The following is a 21356-nucleotide window of genomic DNA, read 5'->3' as shown; positions in this document are numbered from 1 at the left end:
ATAGCCAGTCAGTTCCAAGAAAAAGAAAAGCCACAGTCCAAGGTACTTCTCTGCCTCAGCTAGCTCAAAAGAAACCACCCTAACCAAACCAAAGGAGAGCTCTCTCCTGCTGTTCATGCTGCAGGCAACACAGTCTGTGAGCAGGAATGCTGAAGCTCTCATCTCTATGTTTTTGAATACAGTCACCTCAGACAATCCACCACTTCTCCTTCTCCCCCCCTTCACTCTCAGATCTAGTCTGAAAGGTGCAAAAACTTATTTCTGGGCTGAAAAGACAAATGGGGATACAATTCCACATCATAAAGTCACCCCATTACAATGACATTGCATATTGACATGGATAATTTGACATTGTGGTGGAGTCCCAAGGCCCTATACAAGTCTTTACATCAAGAATAAATGCCAATTTAAGAGTTTATATTCCAGCTATATCAGAAAATATAAAGCTAGATTAAAGGCTGTCCTAACAGAAAGAGACTAGACAAAACATGTAGCAAAGTGTTTTAAGGGGAAGAAAATCAGTAATGAGGAGATACTGCATGATACAATCTTAGAACTGCAGTTTATCACAAGGAACATTCCTTACATAGGAGCCACATTTATTCGGTACAAGTTTTCTGGGTTTAATTATTTTAATTACTTCAATTATGAGGAAGATTAAAAACACTTAGGGGATTTTCAAGCACAACAATTAGGGATATTTGTTCCCAAAATTTCTGGATCTGCCTTAGAAAATCTCCCTTCCTCCCTTTCCTATTTCTGTGGTACTTGTTTATATTGGGAATTAAATCATCCCCCCAGTATTTTAAGTCTTTGCATCACTCACAGTGGCTAAAATTCCATATTTTTGGGGAGATGTGAGAAAATTTCATTTTCTTGGTGTTTCCAAAATCCAAAGGAGAACAAAAAATATGGCAAAGAAAAAAAAAAAGAAAAAAGAAAAAAAAATCCCAACCAAACACTTGAAAACAGTCCCCTGAAGGCCTGCAAATTACAAGCTTCAGAATTCTTCTCATCTTTTGTTCACCTACTGTTGCTTCCTTGTCCTAACTATTGTACCTCTCAAAGGGAACTACAAAGCACCCAGCCAGTGGAGATGTACACTGGAGTGTCTCTTTATGCCCCACACGGAAGCCAAGAGGGAGACATTAGTCATCTGGAGATTCTGCCCCGATGCCCAAAGGCATGAAATACCTCCAACAAAACACCGACTGAGATATGTCAGTGTGGCACTCGCTTCGCATCTCTCTCTTGCTGCCTTTCAAGTTGTTTTCTAAACACTTCTTTTGTTGCTGTTGGCATGAGTGCACTTAAAAGCGGCATATCGTTAAGTACTGAAAATGCTCACTGTTTTCTGTCCTTTAAAATCTCTTCCAAGTACCTCCCTGTGAGCAATTAAGCTAACTCTATGGGATACATTTGATAACAGATATTCTTTAGTTTGGGTGACAGTTAACAAGCAGGGCTCTAATGAATAATAAAGTACTTTTTAGTGACATACAGTCCCTATTCACCCTGAGTAGGGACTATTTTTGTGCAAGTTCAACAGAAGATTCTAACAATGCAACCCTCTTGTATAACTTGCACAAAATAGGCATTCATCAAGGAGGATTACTCTCCCCAAAATGGGGCTCTCAGAAGCTACGTGCTGTGGGTGGGGATGCACAATTCCAGACAGGGGTGGAGACCAAGGAAAAGGCATGGGTCTAGCAAGAAAATGCATGCTGTGTCAATTCATAAGCACAAAAGAGATGCATTAAGGAAAAAAAAAAAAAAAAAAAAAAAAAAAAGGAAAAAAGGAAAAAAAGAAGAAAAGAAAAAAAGAATTAAGAAAACTAGACATAAAATCTAAGGCTGCCCCAAGATCTTGTATGAAGAGTAACACATGCTGCAAATGACCATGGAAATATTTCAAGGTAACATTTTGCTAAGAATGAACTCTCCTAAGTCCAGCTCCTCCCTACAGAGACAAAGACAGCTCCCAGCTTTCCAATACCGACCCCCATTGGCATCTTCTTGTTCTCAAACATGCTCAGCCAAACACCATACAATCTGCTGCTCTGACACCACAGGCTCTCAGTAGTGTGTGAGAACAGCCTGATCTCCTTTTTCTCCTTCTGCTTGATGGAGATGCCTCCCTCATGACAAAGCACTAAGTCATGCATGTATGTGTACACATATCCATTCTATGTCCTCCCAAAGTATGTTAAGGTTCCCATTTCAAGTATCAAACTTCTTAAATGTTAGGACTGTAAATGTATAATTCCCTGATCATTCCAATGCTCTTCAAAAAACTTTTTCTTCTTCTTTCATGACATCATAACACTTTCCATCTTGATATATTTAGACAAAACTAAGCCATAGGCTTCCAAATTGTTTTAGCCTTTCCTTATGTCAGACACCCTTTCAGATTAAATGCAGCTCCAACATGGAAAAGCAAACCAAAACCAACAGCTCATTGCACCCAAGTTCAGGATACACTGAAAATTGAGAAAGTAAAATCCAACCCAGGATATCCAGGACTTTGAGTTTTTTCAAGGCAAACACTGCCTGCTGATGGTGGTAATAGCATTTACTTGCACTGAGAGGATAAAGACTAAATGCCAGAGGAAACAATATTTTTCTTTTCTCTGAAAACTAGCTGGCAGTTTTCCTCTACCCCAATACATGGATCTTCCACAGACAGGATTATGTGCTTTTACCCTAACTGGCAGCTGTAGTCTAACTATATTTACATGTTTATTCCCAGAAGAGAACTCTTACCTCTGAGAACACTTTCTATTTTTAAAGAAGGTGAGAGAATTTGGGGGGGAAAAAAGGCAAAACTGACCCAAGGGACTAGCAATTTCAATGCCCACTTGAAAGGCTATAAAGGTGTTTCAGAACATCTGAATGTCAGGCCACTAACAAGCATCTCAAAACTTTCAAAGAAACCAAAAAATGACCCCTCTAAGAGTTTAGACCACGATGCACATTTTCCAACAGATGGTCATGGAATAAAAACATATTTCTAAAACCAAAAAGAAAAGTAAGTTCATTCATTATAGGGTGTACATATTTCATGGAGTTCAGCTAGGCATAAAACCACATACTTTCAAGGGCGCTATCTATGAAAAAATCTTTTTCAGTAGTGATAATCTAAATTATGATGGTCTACACTTAACACAGAATGTATTTTTAAAATATTAACTGTATTTGTTTGTCCAGTAAAGTGAAGAATTGGATATTATTGGAACAACATCCTAGAACAATTTGTTCATTTTCTGGCAATCCCTGCTGCCTGACCAGAAAAAGCCTCTGGACAAATTTTGTTGATCATCTTTGTTTCTGGCCGTTCCTTGTTGGTGCAAGTATGGAAAAATTTTAACCAAGCAACTTTAAAAAAACCTCAGTTCTGTTTAGAAAGAAACCATGCTCCCTAGAACTGAAGAAGGAACGGGGATGGAGCAAGCCTCACGTGGCAAGCAAGCATGACGAAAGTATTTCTTCTTACCTGCTCAAATGTGCAACAAAATAACTCACAGCTCTTAGCATAACAATTTATGTGCTAAATTAGTGTTTCAGGAAAAATATCAGTAGGTTTCTATTGGTGGGCATTGGCTACAGTCCTTTTCTATTTGTAACAGAATGCTGGTGGATAAAACCTGCTGGAAGAATGGAGTTAGCATGGGGCCATTTTTAAAGATACTGAAAACCTGTGAAGGGTGCTGAAAAGAGCCACAAAAGTGCTGTGAGTGCTGGGGGAAATGTCCTGTGACGCTAAAGAGCTCAGCTTATTTATTTAACAAAAAAGAAAATGGAGCAGCGACTTGATTGTCTCGATTGCAGTATATAAATAACTTTATGAAGGCGGTATGCAGGGGGAGTAGAGTTTTTAATATAGTAGAGAAAATGCATAGCTGAAAGCTAAACCAAGACAAACTAATCCTGGCAATCAGGAACAGCAGAGACTCGTTATTGCCACAAACTAGCAACGGAAGTGATGGATCCTCCACCACTGGATGTCTTTACACTAGGTTTGGATGCCTCTCTAAAATACTTGCTTTACCCTAACAGGATCTATGAACTAACCAGGAAAAAAGCTGAGGTTTCTTTTAATGGTTAATAGGTGTGTCTTCTGAGAATTGCAAAGCCTTTCAGAAAGCCTTTCATTCTGTGAGTGAAGAGCTCACTGCTCAATGAGTAGCCTAGACTGGGTTTTTGTACTGTTATTAGTCTTTTATTTATACTTCAAGAAAAATTATCTTCATTTTGAAATATGGAGAAAGCAATATTCTGAAAATCACTGGTCTGTACTTAAGGAAGACAAATATTTGCCTAAACTTCATACAGCAAATGAATGGAGGAAAGAAAAAGACATTTTAAAGGAAAATATTTGTACTGAAAGCTCAATTCTTCTGGAAAAGTTTTGATTTTATAAAACCTTGACAAACAGTAGGGAGATCATATTATGCATTTTGTTTTCTTATGGTGAATTGTGAATAGAAAATCCATATTCTTATGGATTTAAAATTTAAGCAGGAGCTTCAAAGGTCAACTAGCTCTAGCATAATGAAGGAAAGACAGATGACTTCTAGACCATACTCTAACAACCACTCTGCTCTTAAACTGCAGCTCTGACTTATTCAAGCATCTGGGGGTGACCACATGTCATTCCTGGCCCGCTTGCCCTTTCAGTCATCCGTGGGACAAGCTGTCCCTTCTCCCCTGACCCCAGAGCAACTCCTGCTGGCTGGATCTCAGATTGATGAGATGGGACAAAAGGTGTGGGTCCCCTCCCCTCTCATAGCTCCTGCTCCACCAGTGCCTCTTGGAGGGGATGACTTGCTCTAAGCACCAGCAAGGCCTCTGTTCCACACTCCTGTTCCCAGACGTAGCCCTGACAATATCCAGACTACTACAAAAATATCCCAAGGAAATTATGCCAGTAGAGTTGGGCACCTCTGAGGCTGCTTTGCCAGACCAAGGACATGTACCAGGAGTCCTCCCAGTGGTTACTCTGCAAGTCCTTTCCAACATCTGGCTCAAAACACTTCCAGGGGAGGAGAGGAGGAACACCAAGAACAGGAGCAGCACCGGCTGTGCCCCTGCAGAAGGGGACGTCAGCAGGCTTGGAAGCTGGTGGGATGCTGCCCTCATGCCGGTGGGATTAGAGAGAGCAAGCTCAGGCGGCACCAGCAGGGCCAAGCTCCAGCAGCTGTTGGCAAGGTGAAGGGAAAGGTGCCGCACCTCCCCGGGAGAGACTCTGCCCTCCCATCCCTCCCCTCCGCGGGTTTGGGCTCAGCGGGCAGGCAGGAGAGAGTGCCCAAAGGAGAGAGGATAGGGCTGTTACATCTTCTGCGTAAAGAGCAAAGAAACCTGACACCTCCAACGAAATCTATGTAGAAGTTTAGAGGGAAGGTTGGCAAGGAGAGGATCGAAAAGAACTGTCTCCTCCAGGGCAAAGGAAGGCAGAATAGGGATTACCCGAAGGGTGGAAGGAAGAAGTAAAGAGGTGCAGGGATGCAGGACGAGAAGGCTGCAGAAGAAACGTGGGGCAGGGAAAGAAGGGCGTCCCGAGCGAGGGACAGCGCGGGGAAAGTGGGCGGACAAGGAGGACCCGTCTCGGCGGCCGAGGGGAAGGAGCAGGGCCTTACCTGCAGGTAGGGCTGGCCCCTCTCCACGCCCCCCACCACGATGTCGGCCGAGGCCATGCCGCCGCTGGCCGAGAGCCCGAAGCCCACGTAGCCGCGGGTGCGCACCTCCAGGCGGAGGGCGAGGGCGCTGCCGCGGCGGCCCCAGAGCAGGCGGTAGGCGCCCGCGCCGTCCAGCACCGCGCTGTGCGGGTAGCTCCGCGCCGCTGCCCCGGCCCCGGCCCCGGCCCAGGCACACAGGAGCCCGCCCAGCACCAGCGCCCAGGGGCGCAGCGGCCGCATCCTCTCGCCGCGCACCAGCGGCCGCCCGTGCGTCTCGGCGTGTGTCCGGGCGCGGTGTGCGTGTGCGGGGGCTGTGTGTCTGTCTGTGTGTCTGTGCGTGTGTGTGTGTGTGTGTGTGTGTGTGTGGGGAAGGGGGGCCGGGTGCCCCGGTCACCCCGCCCCCGCTGCGGGCGGCTCCGCGCCGGCCCCGTCGGGGCAGCACGCCCTCGGCCGCGCTTTGTTCGCCCCCGCCCGGCCCGGCGCTGCCCGCGCCCCCATCGGGGCCGTGCCGGACCCCGCCGCGCCGGGAGCACCTGCCGGGCACGGCCGCGGGGGCTTCTCGCCGAGATGCTCGGAGTTCGCGTTAGCGACCCAAAACGCCCCCCCTGACCAGGGGAGCGGAGGGAAGGCGGTGGACGGGAGACCTCCCCGGCCTCCCGGCAACCCTAACACCGCTGGAAGAATTCACGGGAGGAAGCCCGGAGGCAAAGGAGCGCTTCCCCACTCTCGGCCGCCTCCTCACTCAGTGCGAGGAGCGCACGGTGCGGCGGACGGACGGAGCTAAGCAGGAGATCCCCCGTCGGGAGAGTTCTTTTTGCATTTTAAGTGGAAAACGGGGACCCCCCGAGTGGTTTGCACTGAGACGGCTACAAAAGCACATCTCAAAAGCGCGCTGGCGTCCCTTGACACCCCCGCAGCCGGCCCCGGCGGCTCCGCCACTCGGGCCGCCCGGCCATGCGGACCCGGCGCTCCCGCAGCAGCAGCAGCTGCCTCCCTCCCCTTGCTCACAGCATCACCAACGCGGCGGCGGCGAGAGCAACGAGCAGAAAGATGCTCTTGGGGGAATGCTCCCCAGCCCTCTGCAGATCTGGACGGAAACAAAAAAAACCAAAACGTGGCACCCAAAACGGGAAAGTTAAGGATCACAAGAAGTCATATTGACCCTTAAAAGCACAAGTCTCACTAGAGTTTCTAGAATACAGCCACCCATTGTAATGTGAGGGATATATCAAACTACAAAACAACTTTTAGAAAAGAAAATGCTTATAAAAGGATAAGCACCAAAAATCACTTTTACCTAAGGCATCATAAGAAATTAGAGGGGGAAAAAAATTAAATACTGGTGAAATGAAAGCAATCTTTAGAGGGAATAGATTAGTGTGACCGTTCTTGCAATTACAGCAGTAACTTCAAATACTCATATTACTGACAAAACAGAAAATTGTGAGATGCTGAGTGTTTAGATTCTCCTCTACGAAATTGTTAACACCTGCAAGTGGATATGGATTAATTTAAGGAGAAATTGCAGGTGTGTGATAGTCCCTGCCAAGGCCAAAGGTGTGACCTTGGCACCTAACTGGGGGCACTCAGCCTTTGTAAAATTGTGTGCTAAAGGAGGGAGGGATCCTTAGCACAGTTCCAAAAGTGCACATTTATCTTTATCTTGTCTGAGGGCAAGGACAATGAAGGAATGAAGAATGTTTCTTAAATACAGCTTTTTTCTTAATTTTCAAATAAGACTGTGCATTATGTTCTTAGATGACAGAAAGTCCTAGATAAAGTTTCAATCACATGGAGATGACAAACTCACTCTTCAAAAGAATGATTGAATTACACATCTAGTACTGCCTTTAAAATTGCTGCCTTTAAAGCACAGCGGTGGTACTGAAGTCCAGCTAGTGCTTCCCAGAGCATGCATTGTATAAGCATTTGTACAAAAGAGTGCAAAATGTACTTGAAGTACTCCAGCACTTCTCAGTTTGGTAAGGGTGGTGCTGATGACATTTTAGGAGCCCGTACACAACATGGGATGTTGTAGTACAGGGAGGGGTGATGGACTATCCTACACAGCATGCTGGGCTGCACAGCACAATGGACAGAAATAGGGTTTCCCAGCTAGCCTGGATGCAGATGCCATGAGGGAAGCAGGGCTGGAGATGGGTGTGCACTGCAGATGCTGTCCGAGGAACAGCTGCACACCCCCCATACGACCCTGCCCCCTGCATGTCCTGCCCCCTGCTCCTCTCACAGCACACAGGCACAGAAAGAAAACTCCAACACACACAAACTTGTGGTTGGCTGGGATCTTCCCAGTCATTCTGCCAAAAGCCAAAGCATCAGGACCATCTAGGGCCTTGGACACATTTCAGTATGTCAGGCACGACAAGCCAGAGTTTTGCTGTAGTGGGTCGGGTAGAAGTGATGACACTCACAGGAAACAGCTGTGCTATTTCTGGTGAGCTGCAGTGGCCATGGAGGGTGGGCAGTTCCACCCAGCCCAGCATGGGAGTCCTGTGCTGGCAGAGCCAGTGGCCAGGGCATTCCTGTTCCATGGCTCTGGAGCTAGCACCAGATTGTTCCTGAGCTTTACTTTGCCTATGCAGAGAAAATTGGCATTTTGGAGGCTGAGAGTTGGAATGGAAACAATGCTTGAATTCTTGAAATCTCCTATGGGACTGAATGATTTTGTCTGTGCAGAGCTCAAGGGTCAGTCTGCTGCTTCTCTGCTGCTCTGAAGTCTATACCTCCCAAATCCTTGTGGCTTTCTACCCAAACCTGGTGGCGATGCTATCCTGTCTTCCGGCATTACACACACTCAGCTCACCCCATTGTGATGGCAACGTTCACACCAGTACAAGTGCAGGAATAGCAGTCCACTTCCTTTCCAATTTCCAGAAAATATTTTTCCATTAAAATAAATCATCAAAACAGTTTTACGGAGATGCACACTTGATCTACAAATACTGTGACAAAACCAACCTTTTTCAACTTGCTGCTATTTATAATCCCAAGAACAATGCTCATGCAATAAAACTTTCCTAGTACAAGAGGCACTTTGTGGGTAGGGCTGCAAAATTCCCAAAACTCACGTTAAGAGACTTTGGCAACTTCACCAGAAATTTTTTGCACCATTAGGAGACCAAACATATGAAGAAAACACAGTCTAAATCATTCTAAATCTGATCTTGGCCTATAAGTGATGCTGCTGGCAGGAGCACAGGGAGACATCAGGTTACCACCTTCTCTGAACTGAACCTCCTCTTCTGGAGGAAGGCAGTCACCTAACCAAGCCCAGAGAGATTCAGAAAATGTTTTTCTTTTTAAAAAACTCTTACTACCATTACTAAATATCAGCTTGTCCATTGCTCCCTCAAACCATTGCATGGCATGGTTCACATACTGAAGTACTGATTAAAAAGTCACAGAATCATAGAATGGTCTGTGTTAAAGACTGGCTAGTTCCAACTCCCCTGCCATGGGCAGGGGCACCTTCCACTAGGCCAGGTTGCTCAAAGCCCCATCCAGCCTGGCCTTGAACACATCCAAAGATGGTGCATCCAACAGCTTCTCTGGGCAATCTGTTCCAGTGCCTCACCACCCTCACAGGGAAGAATTTTCCCCCAATACTTAATCTAAACCTATTCCTTCAGATTGAAGCCATTCTCCCTTGTCCTGTCACTTCATATCCTTGTAAGAGGTCTCTCCTCTTCTTCCTTGAAGGCTCCCTTGAGATACTGGAAGGCCAAAATTAGGTTATCTCTAAGATGCCTCTTCTCTAGGCTGAACAATCCCAGTTCTCTCAGCTTTTTTCTCATAGAAGAGGTTCTCCCTCTCTTGGATCAGCTTGGTGGCCTGCTCTGGACTTGCCCAAACAGACTGATGTCCTTTTTGTGCTGAGGACCCCAGAGCTGGATGCAGCTCTCCAGGTGGGGTCTCAGATAGAAGGAAGGAATCCCCTCCCTGGCCCTGCTGGCCACGCTGCTTTGGCTGCAGCCCAGGATACAACTGGATTTCTGGGCTGTAAGTGCACATTGCTGGGTCATGTCCAGCCTCTCACCCACCAGCATCCCCAAGTCCTTCTGGACAGGGCAGCCCATCAGTCTGTTCCAATCCCCCAAACTCTGTTGATACCCGGTGCTGCCTCGAGCCAGATACAGCATCCTGTGCCTGGAATTGTTAAACCACATGAGATTCCCTTGAGCACACTTAAACTTGCCCAGATCCCTCTGGATGACATCCTGTTTTTCAAGTGTGTGCTTCTCTACTGTTCCTTAATGAGTCAATTAATTATGAAGATTTGGCCTGATCATGGGTAGTTACTATCACCTGGTTTATCCCTACTGGTGGATCCTGGCACTGAGGTGTTCTTGCTAGAGACCAGTCCAGCAAGAGCTGTGTGTCCTGTCCCATTTGCAGGCAGCAGGATTTCTCAAAGGCAAAAAAAGGTTTGTTTTCAGCCTATTTCTAAGGTACCCTGTACTATGTGGCATGCTTAGTTCCTGCTGGCTTTTCTCTTACAAAATTTAGCCTCCATGCAGGAAATTCATGAATATTGAACATTGATTTGATACTAATAATGAATGTAAAGTCTTATAAAAATTTTTGTAAAATAGATAGCCAGTAGCTACATCATCTTTCTAATAGAGGGCAACAAGAATTCTGCTCTCACCTATGAAATGTAAATTAATCACCTTTTACTTACCTTTTTTAATGTAATAATTTTTATCATTGGATTGATCTCCATTAACCCAGATTTTGACATCAATGCAATGCAAAAGGGTTAGAGAAGCATCTTGCAGATCCAGCTGGAAGCTTTTTACATTGAGGTAATGCCTATGCAGAATAAAACCAGCTTCACTGGCAATCCAGTTTGTGTTCAATGTGGACAGGGAACTTGGAGCAGGAAAGGTTTTGGGTTGAACTGGATGTTGTCTTTGGAATGCTGAGCCAGCAGGATGGGTTCCTAGGGAACTTTACTGCCAGCACAGGTAGAAGGGGTTAGAAAACTTTTCTGTCTTGATCCAAGTCCAGTGCTTCACGAAGAGCAAGGTGGACACATTCCACCCATGCCTCTGTCAGCATCATACATTTCCTCAGGCACACATGATAACCTGGCTGCTCTCAAACATGTTTTAAAGTATATATCTTAAAGAAAAAAACCTTCAAATTTTGTTTGTTGTCTTAACCTCTTAAACTAAGGTGAAAGGACAAAGCACCATGCTTATTTTATTAATGTTGATTAAAGATGTGCTGGGGAGAATAGCAATATAGCCATGTAAATGTAGCAGGAATTGTGAATTGGTTTTTTAAGCTTTATTCCAACCTTAGCCTTCTGCTGCTCCATTTCCCAAATACCTGAAAATTGTTTTTACATTTTAAAGTGGAAAATGCCTACAATTTAAGTGATCACTGTAAACAGAGTAATTGTATGAAGGTTTTTAGAAATTTTTAGTTCTCATTCTATGCATTTTATGTCCTTGTTTTGAATTTTTCTTTTCTTTTGCAGGGAGCACTAGAGAAGAAGACACAGTTGGCTTTGCTTTCAGTTACACATACTGAGGAGATGCAAATTCTTCTTATGAAGGGATATACATTAATCACCAGAGCTGGAAGCAAAGTTTGAGACCAGTGAGTACAGAGGTGAACCATTTCTACCTTTCTTTCTTGATTCAGCCTGACTTTGGCTCAGGTTAGGATAGTTTTGGATCTTTGCTGTGCTACCTACAATCTGCATTTTAAAATGTCTGTTAATCTCAAACTAGTACAAATAAAGACTAGTTTGCTTTCAGCTATTCTTATGATGAGTTTGGACTCATGTCTGTTGATGTTTTAAATTAATTGCCTGAGGAGACAAAAATAAAATCATTGTTAGAAAAATACTATTTATCCAGCCCTCTGCTTGGGGCAAAAGCAGACTGATTTAGCTTTCTTTTCCTCATCAGCAGGCTGGTTTCTGCAGACGTTGCCAAATTTCCAAATACCTTGACTCAGGTTCATAAAAAACTTCTTACTTCTCCTGGGAGAGAAAACTGGAGGGCAAGAGTTTTATTAGACCAGTTGGAAAAGCCAGAAGCCTTCATAGCAAAGAATTTCTCATTTCCCTTGGTTGTGGTTGCTGTCTTTTCCCCTCTTTTACGAGCACCTCTGCAAGAGGAGGCACTTAGGTGCAGTGTAATCCTGGGCACTGATTCATAGCAGCTCCCACAAGTGGATACCTCAGCAATGGCATTTCTATATAGGTCTCCTCAGGTGTGGGGAAGAATTAATTCCCTTTCATTTGAATTAAACCTAATTTCAGGTTTTTTACTTTTCACTGAGTGTATCTGCTCTGATGCTGATGTTCTATGAGGTGGAATAGCTTTTAACATATGTACTTTTAAGGATAAAGTACCATTTTAAAATGGTTGCTTATGCTTCATATATATCTTTGTTATTTACAATTCTAGTTGTCTATCCATCTGCCACACAGGACATAGACAATTTAAATGCTTTTTAGCATTAGATATTAGATACAGAGATCTAATATTTACATATTAGGAAAAAAATTCTTTATTGTGAGCGTGTTGAAGCACTGGAACGGGTTGTTCAGAGACATGGTGGATGTCCCATCCCTGGAAGTGTTCAAGGCCAGTTTAGATGGGGCTTTAAGCAAACTGATCTAGTGGCAGGCGTCCCTGGCCATGACAGAGGTGTTGAAACTAGATGATCTTTAAGGTCCCCTCCAACCAAACCATTCTATGGATCTGCGATCATTGCTGTTTGCTCCTCAGCTTTTACCAATATCTGGGAGCACTCTCACTAAGGTAAAACCAGGAAGCTAAGTGCATTTCATATTTCCAGAACTCATTAAAAATTTTTATCTGAGTAATGCACTTCCCAGGTAGCAAGTAACTTTCTGAGACCACCTAAGCCAAACCCTGACTCATGGGCAGGATCACCTTTTTCCTGTGTCAGACCTGAGAGGTGTCTGTCTAGCCTTCCAATTATGATGTTTATCAGTGCAATTCTTTTTTTCTCTTCACCTTTCTCCTTCTCCCTTTGGGTAGAATTAACTCTGATCCATTATCATTCCTCCTGTTAGAAGGCTTTGTTAGGCTGATCTTGGAAGCAGCAGTTTAGGCCCATGTCTGCTGTTCCGCACCTTATGTATTTATTTGACTGTGTGGGAGCCAACACGGCTGCTTTTGGAGGGGAGGAAGGCACTTCCTGGCCCCTACCTCTCACTGCCTTGTTTTCTGTCTTGATCTAGTTCAGAAAGCAGCTGGTGGATACAGGTTTTCAGCCTGTGTGATTTTTGCAAGAAAATGAAGAGCATCCATCCTGTGCAGCCTTCACAAAGCTCAATAGGGGTCCAGTATTCTAAATCTAGATGAACAGTCTCTACATTTTTTTTCCCAATTGGACAGATGGATTCAGAGAGCATAATTGGCCTTTGGGTTTAGTTTCCCCCTCTTGTTTATAATGTTAAAATTAGCAGAACAAACACAAAACAGAAGGCGAGCAGGAGGAGGAACTTGGGGCCTTTGGGGGCATGTGTTGCTCTGCAGAAAGGGAGAGCATCCCCATGCTCTACCCCCTGTGCAAACAGCCTCCTTAGCCAGTCAAGCCTATAAATGCACACAAAACCCAAAAATGTATCAGTAAGAGGGTGCCAAATCTCTGCATCTTCTGGACAGCCACAGAAACATCTGTCTTTCCCACAAATTAAGATTAGCTCGCAGTTACTCCATCTAAGGAAAATGTCTCCAGAATTTTTCGACGCAGCAAAATATAGAACCCAAACCTGTTTTCACTGAAGTCAGTGGTAAGTTTCTAAAGCAAACAGGAGAAGTAACCTTTCTTTTGAGAAGGAGGATGTTTTTTGGTGGAAAAAAAATTACCCATCTCTAAAACTTTTAAGCATTTTGATGAGCTTTTTTTACTTTGAACTGATGCAGTACATTTTGTTCCTGCATATAAAACACTCCCATCCCCGCCCCCAGGCACTTACACACACATAAGACGGCTTGTATTAAAGCAAAGAAAATTCTGTTGAAATGTGGAGCTTATAAATGAATGTGTGCATATAAAGTGTACATAGGCTGAGGGATGAGATTCCTGCCTGCTGATTTGATAGTGAGTCTAAAGTAAGATTTCCAAGAGAAATCTTGGAAATTGCCATGGAAATGGAATTTTCCATCCAATGGCCATGGAAATGGCCATCATGAAAGTGTCTGGACATTTCTCCTGAATTTTTTGAGTTGCTTGTCATGGTCATGGATGTTTTTGTCAAGTTTACAACCTAGAATGACAAGCACTCTTATTATGAAAGTGAAAGGAATATGACAAAAAGCAATTAAATTAAAATCCCTAAAATATCACCTATTGACATTGGTTCAATAACATCCAGGGATATTCCTTGAGAAGGAATAAAAAAATGCAGAACCAGAAGATCAAGTGTTAAAAAAATGAAGGCACAAGTATATGATAGAAAAAGTAGCCTGAAGGCTGTGATGCTGAAAGAGACTGACCCTTGGTATTAAGTTTTGATACAAAATCTACTGAGCAGGAACTTCCAGTGTGAAACAACGAGACAAAGTAGAACTGGCTCGGCCACCAGGGAAGAAGACGAGCATTGCTGTGCTGTGTCCCCTCTGCCAGGATCCACACATTGAAAAGGCAGGTTGATGCTCAGTCTGGTTATTTGAGAGTTACTTTAACAGAATTGTTTATACATTTGTGTTCTTAGGCTTTTATAAAAAAAGCTATGTTGAGGATACAGTGTTACCAATACATATTATTTTACAAATCACTGACATTTTTTCAAAGACACTATGCAAGTCCTGCAAAAAAACAGTTGATATGATGGACAGATTTCTAGAATTTTTGAGAAAGTTGAACTCCAGACTACTGCAGATTTTTCTTCTAAACATCAGGAGAAAAGCAGTTGTCTGATGCTCCCATATGAGCACTGCAGTAAAGATTTGCAGCTGCCTGACATTCCTAGGCACCAACTTTTTCAAATTAGGGCTCACTTCACCAAAGTTGGAGTATTCCAAACATAACTAAACAAATCTTTGCTTGGAGCACACAATACGAATCCAATGAATGAATACATGTGATTTCGGTTTTTGGTGATGACAGGTTTGTTACTATACCCATGAGAGTGTAGCCTGAAACTCAGACTTATATAAGCAACCTTTGGACATGTGGCTGTACCAGCTGAACTCAATAACCACAGACTATTTGTGGGGACTTCTGGAAGGAGCTGTAGTCAACACATTCTTCAGGTGATACCAGTTTGGGGTCCTTGCTTGATTTATAAGCACCTTGTAAATAGAAAGTTCTTCCCCAGTCCATGATTTCTTTATGATACACCATTTTGAAGACAAGTGATGTTTTTATACACTACTCTATCAGGAAAATAAGCTTTTTTCTTTTTCTTCTTTTTTTTTTTTTTTTTTCCCTTTTTCTTCAATCAGCAGGAGAAAAACATCACCCTAGTGAGATCAACATTTTCTCCTGGCAGCATAACACTCTGGAGGTCACATATCTGGACCCACAGTGGTTCTGCTTTAGAAACTCCTCAAGCAGTTTTAGTGCTTTAGAGCTCCTCAAGGAAAAAGTGAATTCAGCATCTTTCCCAGACCCTCTAGAAGCTGGAGAAGGCAGTCACAGTACACATCCATCTGTGGTCACAACCTCAGAAGGTTCATTTGATACCAATGCTGTTGTTGACCTCTTTCCAACCTAGATACACAATGTGTCATTTTCAGTATGTAGTGCCATTTCACAGACTTTAAATCAAAATTGTTTAGTTTTTTGTTTAGCTTCATTAATCTCTCTCTATTCTTACAAGCTTGACATTGCAATAGCCAAAATCTCAGTTTTCAATTAAATAGAAGGTCCACGTGTGATGGATTTTAGTTTGTGGGTGCTGTACTGCAATTTCATAGTGCTAAGTATAGACCAGAGTCTGACTCCTCAGCATTTTCAGGAGCATCTGTGTTATTTTAGCACCATACTCTTGTTATCCCTGGGTAGGATGTGAGGTTTCAGTCCAAACCCAGACTTCCCTGCAAATTACTAGTTTACTGCTCACAGCCTCTTGTCAGGGTTTTCTCTGTGAAGTATGTCGCTGCTAGCTCAAGGGATATCCACAGTCACCTGTTTATTCTTCCAGAAAACCTGCATCTGGACTAATAATTTAAAACAAAAGTCTTTAGGGTTTTCCAGGTTACATCTGCTGGTCTTGGGCAGATCCTGCACTGTGTGTCACCAAACCTTGCTCTTACATCTGGTGGAAAATAAAGCTGTCAATAGAGTGATTAGTGTGGAGCTTGTCCAGATTGATATGATCTTCTTTGAGGGAGAAGACAACATAAGTAGGAATGCCACAGCATCTCAGACTCTACTGCTAGGCTGTTGCGTGAGTTTCAGGCTGACACTCTGGGTTTGTTGATTTGCCTTGTTGGCTTGTTGGATTTTTAAAATAATGATTTCCCCATCACTACCTCAGAAGCAGCACAGTTCAGAGGTGCAGTTGTCACATACGTGTTCTCATCCAAGATGACTCCCATGCAGCAGCCCAGACTAGCCCCAGTCCTGTGCCATCCTGCATCTTTCACAGAATAAACACTCAAGTTACCTTGGCACCCATTAAAAGCAAATCAGTACTATTAGCACCATAATGACTAATGGTCATTAGGCACCACTCAGCACAGTGGGAAGTGTCCTGTAATGAGTATCCATGGAAAATTTTGCATAAGTAGAAAAAACAAAACAAGCAACTCCTAAAAGGAGCTTGTGTTAGAACTGGGTTAAACAATTTTTAAACAATTTGCATTCTCCTTTCTCATTTTGATTTACAATCCCCATAAGTCTTTTTTTCTTCATCAGTCAGATAAAGGAAGTTTTATCAGACAAATGTTTTCCTGGTAAAGCATTTGATAATGTTGTACTTTTTGCCTTCCTTAAAAGCTTTTGGTCTGATTTTGTTAAGGACCTCATCAAAGGATCCTCTGTGTACCTACATGGCAAAACTTAATGAGGAAAGATACAGCAGGCAGCTGAGGAACCTCCTCCCTTCTCCCTCTCAAAACAATTTCAGAAGACCACCTCAAATTTGTGTCAAGAAAAAGAAAAGAAAAGAAAAGAAAAGAAAAGAAAAGAAAAGAAAAGAAAAGAAAAGAAAAGAAAAGAAAAGAAAAGAAAAGAAAAGAAAAGAAAAGAAAAGAAAAGAAAAGAAAAGAAAAGAAAAGAAAAGAAAAGAGAAAAGGGTGTTCAGTTGCCTGATGAAAATATTCAAGGTGTCCTTAGCATCAAAGAGCAGCAAGTTAGATTAGCATAAGATTTTACTACCTCTTCCATACCAGCCATGGTATTTTGTACACACCTTTCAAATTATATCAGTCTTGAAGAGTCATGTCCCTGCATTCCTTTGGGGATTGGAATTGTTGCATACAAGCAGAGAACACAGCTTGGGGCAGAGTTCTTGTTAGAAACATCCCAACAGAATGGAACAGGAGTATTGGAGATATGATTTTGGTGCAAAGGAATCATGTTGAAAAGCACAAATGAACAAACTTTCATAGAGAACATATCATATTTCAACAGCACCTTCCTGGCAGAAGAGATGAGACATAAAAGTAATGACGAACAAAAAGTAATTAAAATACAACACCCTCTGACTTTGCAACCTCAAGGATGTTACCAAGGCAAAAATATTTATGCCTTCTTGAAATTTTAAATATGATTTAATAAAATATCTGACTTGTAAAGTGTCTAAGATTTTGAGACTGACATACATTTGTCTCATAACAATTCATGCATAGCCAAACTGAATTATGGCTCTATATCTCAATTTCTTTATATTACTGTAATGCCACTACTTTGGTCTTCTTAATCCTTTTGCAACCCTTCCTAACGTGTCCTGTAGTGCTTCAGCCCTTTTTGCATCCAAATGCAGCCCTCCCAGAAAACAAGAAAACAACTGGCAAGTCAATAAAAGTTCAAGGAATTGACCACTTCCCTAGAGTCATAGCCAAAATGTCTCCACCAAACTACTGAATTCTCAGGATTCAAATGAAATACAACATGCAGAACAGCTTCTGTTTTTCCCCTCCCAAAGCCATAAAACAACAACAGCAAAGATGGTTTTTCTGGCTGTAGAGAAGGCCAGCTTCAGAAGACTATTCATAGAAGAGTCATTTCCAAAATTTGAGACATCTGTACAGTCAGCCACCATTTATTGCCCAGAACAATGTTGCATAGTGTTATTCAGTACACAGTCACCTCCAGTTTCTCAGACCTACAGTTGTTACATTTGTTTCTGCCCTTCTCTGTAGCACAAGCTATAGAAAGATCCTTTTCTGTCTCCCCTCCTCATCCTGTCCTCTCCTCTCAAATATTTTTCTTACTTTCATTTAGTCTTGTGGTCTTTTTGTAACGTTTCTGGGTTTTCAGAACTCTTCTAGTCTATGTGCACAACTTACAAAATATCCCTTTAGCCTTTTTTTCTTTTTTCTGGTAGAGCTGTGTTTGCAAATGGATGAATCATAAACCTCATAATTTTCTTTTTCTTTTTTTTTTTTTTGAGAAATAATTTCTACCTAAAATGCAGAGGAGTTGAAGTTTAACTAGAGTGTTTATGGATATCTTATGTCCAAGGGGAAAGAAACTTAAAGTCAAACTTCTATGGTCCTGGCAATGTTCAGAAGTAAATTTGGGACTGTGGGTGGGGAGAGGAGATGACAGGAGGGTTGTATTGCAAGGAAATGCTTGGCTCACTGGACACTTGCCTTTTTTCAGGTGCAGCTCCATCATAAAATTAGGACTGCAGGGATTAAATAACAAAAAAATCTCACTCCAGTATCTGCTAGAATAAACGATCTGAATTTTTATCTTTACTGGGAGGAGAGTGATAAGATCAAGGCTATAACTGGTTGAGAAGTTCATGGAAGTTTCTGAATTGATGATGTCAAATTGCTTCATCACTGAATGCCTTTGACACTGAGTGAATAAAATGTTTGTTCCCAGCCTAGAACTACTGACTTCTACAGCAATCATGTAGCCAACCTAACTGACCTTATTTGCAGAGAGTCGTCACAGTGGGGTGAGCACTGCCTTAAAGCAGAGTTGGTTCTGCCTGTACAGGCTGCCAGGGGAGCAGAGGAAAAGTTGCCAGTACAAAAGGCAAGATCAGGAAAAGTCATGCAGTGTTGTTATTTTTAAAAAATTACTTCCTGTTTGGGTGAATTGACACAATGTTAAGATATGATTATGCTTATTAGAGAGATTCCTCTGCCCAAACCAAAGTGCAGGTGAGACCATGTGCCAAAGTCAATAGTACGGATTTTATTTAACAGTAAATATCAGGTGGAGAGAGACAGAGAAATAGAGGAGAAGAGAGAGTGAGAAACAGATTAAGTAGGAAGAGAGACCCCACCCCCATGGATCCAGTGGCATTCTGTTGCCACTCTTCACCCTGCTCCCAGTGGGGGCTCCAGGAAACATGGAGTTCAGTGGATTATTATATGTTCAGGTGTATGCAGGAATGCCCAAACACCTCCTCCCCAGCAGTTAACAGACCTCTGGTGGAAGGCCTCAGGAATGAGTCTGAGGGTCTTTGATGATTTATGACCCCTTCTAAGACATGAGAGCTGCCTCCTTTACAACTGAGCCAAAACTCCCCAAACACTCCAAACCTCTCCTCCCCCTCAGCTAGCAGGAGAGTGAGTATACCTGGCCTTAGCAAATGAGTCTGTGGGCTATGGCCTCCCCCTGCCCCAAACAGACAGAGCTGATTTTCAGGACAGCTGCTGAATTGACTTTCCTTGTGGATACATTCTTCTCCCCCAGCTTTGTTTACTTCTCCTTGGACCTGAGATAATTGAAATTAATGATGCCCTGTTCTGTTGTGTGGCCACTCAGGTGCCCGATTGCCCTTTTTCCAGGAATGCCGCTGTGGGGCAGATGAACAGTAGTGGCTCACTGCTGCAGACATCTCCCCTACCCTAGAGCTTCAAGCCTTGCAGTCCCTGCTTGGGAATTTACAGACTACTTTGTAAACTAACAGAAACAATGCAAATCAGAGACAAATGGTCTACTTCGCTTTTCTATTTGTAGTTCTCAGATTATTTTAAATAATGATTTGCTGAAGACATCAAAACTATGGCTGATACACAATAAGAAAGCCTCAATTTGTTTTTCTCATCTTACAAAGACAGTACAAATCTACTTTTTAATAAGCATTTCTGATCCCCCAAACTTCTTTAGCCTAGTTCTCCCTGACAACACAGTGGCTAATCTCCAAGACAATAGTTATTCTATTTCTAGTTGAAGAAAAGCTGTTGGAGAACAGCATATTAGGCAATGAGGCATCTCCCTATTTCAGTAATACTGTGGCAGAGAAGTTCTTGGAGACAAGATATGAAGGACCCGATTTTGGGGTTCCAGTTTCCTCTGCATTGAGAACATCTGTGTCTATGAGAGGGGAGAGAGGAGGGGGGAGAGGAGGTGGGTGGGAAGGGAGCAAACATGGTGCAGATAGCAAGGAGTGTATTTATCTACCCCCTCCCCAGTTTGCTGGCTGATGTTCTCCTGTGGAGGGGAAAAGATCCTCTCCTTGTCCCTGCTTACCTCCTTTAGATAAAGGTCCATCCAGCCTGCAGGACTTGGGAACAGCTGAAGCTGTTGCTGAGGAATTCCCTGTGGGTCTTGGAGTCCTTCCTTCTAAGGTCAAACTTGGCAGCTACAGTGAGTTCCAGCAGCTTTTATGAGTAAAGGTGGGAAGGCAGATTATCATTTATACTGCCTGGATTATGCAATGTGCTTACTCCTTCCCACCCTTATTATCTCTTCAGACTTCCAACTGTACTGCCAAAGACCAAACATTTTCTGCATAAATATTAAATAAAGGAAAAACACAATTACAACTCAGTCCAGGATGAATCTTGAAGGAGGAAGGAGGGGTGAAATGGGCTGCTAGTGACTTCCAATTTTCTTTGTGTTTATTTTTAATTTTCCGCTTTTACAGTTTTTCAAAATATGCAAGACACATTTTGAGATGTGACAGCAATAAAAAGAAAAAGCTTCAAAATTATTATTTTTATTGTGCTAACAAGCATTTTAATCTAGGTTATTTTTGTCTTAAATAAAAAAATATATTTTAGCAGCAGTAGCAAAGAAGTGCTGTGTTCATATACAGAGATATAACTATTAAAGAGCAGACATTTATACTGAGTATTTCTTCTTAGGATATTCTTGCAAATGCAGAATCATAGAATAGTTTGGATTGGAAGGATCCTTTAAAAGTAAACTAGTCCAGCCCTCCTGAGATGTGCAGTGACATCTTCAACTAGACTAGGTTACTCAGTAATTAGAGCCCAGTTCATCCTGGTCTTGAATGCTTCCAGGGCTAGGTCATCCACCACCGTTCTGGGCAACCTATGCCAGCATTTCACCACCCTTATTGTAAATAATTTCTTCCTTATATCTAATCTAAACCTACCCACTTTGCAGTTCAAAACCATTCCCCCTTGTCCTATCACTACACACCCTTGTAAAAAGTCTCTCTCCAGGTCTCTTGGAGGACTTCAAGTACAGGAAAGCCACAATTAGGTTTCCCTGAACTCTTCTCCAGGCTGAACAAACTCAGCTCTCTCAGACCTCAGAAAGAAGGCGCTCCAGCCATTTTGTGGC

At 42.9% G+C, this 21356-nt stretch overlaps 1 protein-coding gene across 2 annotated transcripts in view; it reads right to left on the bottom strand.

The window, feature by feature from the left end:
* MOXD1 (monooxygenase DBH like 1) overlaps window positions 1-20403 on the bottom strand; it is a 64191-nt gene extending 43788 nt beyond the window's left edge. The window contains exon 1 of one of the 2 annotated variants that reach the window (XM_059468931.1): window positions 20295-20403. In XM_059468931.1, the coding sequence (XP_059324914.1) occupies window positions 20295-20315 (21 nt within the window). In that variant the 5' untranslated portion in view covers window positions 20316-20403. Of the gene's footprint in view, window positions 1-5636; window positions 5916-20294 lie in introns of those variants that run through there. The other variant, XM_059468930.1, reaches the window with a different exon arrangement.
* Between the last annotated feature and the right edge of the window lie 953 nt (window positions 20404-21356).

Source organism: Ammospiza nelsoni, chromosome 3 (assembly GCF_027579445.1).
Source record: "Ammospiza nelsoni isolate bAmmNel1 chromosome 3, bAmmNel1.pri, whole genome shotgun sequence".
In the NCBI taxonomy this organism is placed as follows: Eukaryota; Metazoa; Chordata; class Aves; order Passeriformes; family Passerellidae; genus Ammospiza; species Ammospiza nelsoni.
Note: the sequence above shows the minus strand (reverse complement) of the source record. Positions and strands in the feature narration are given on the sequence as shown.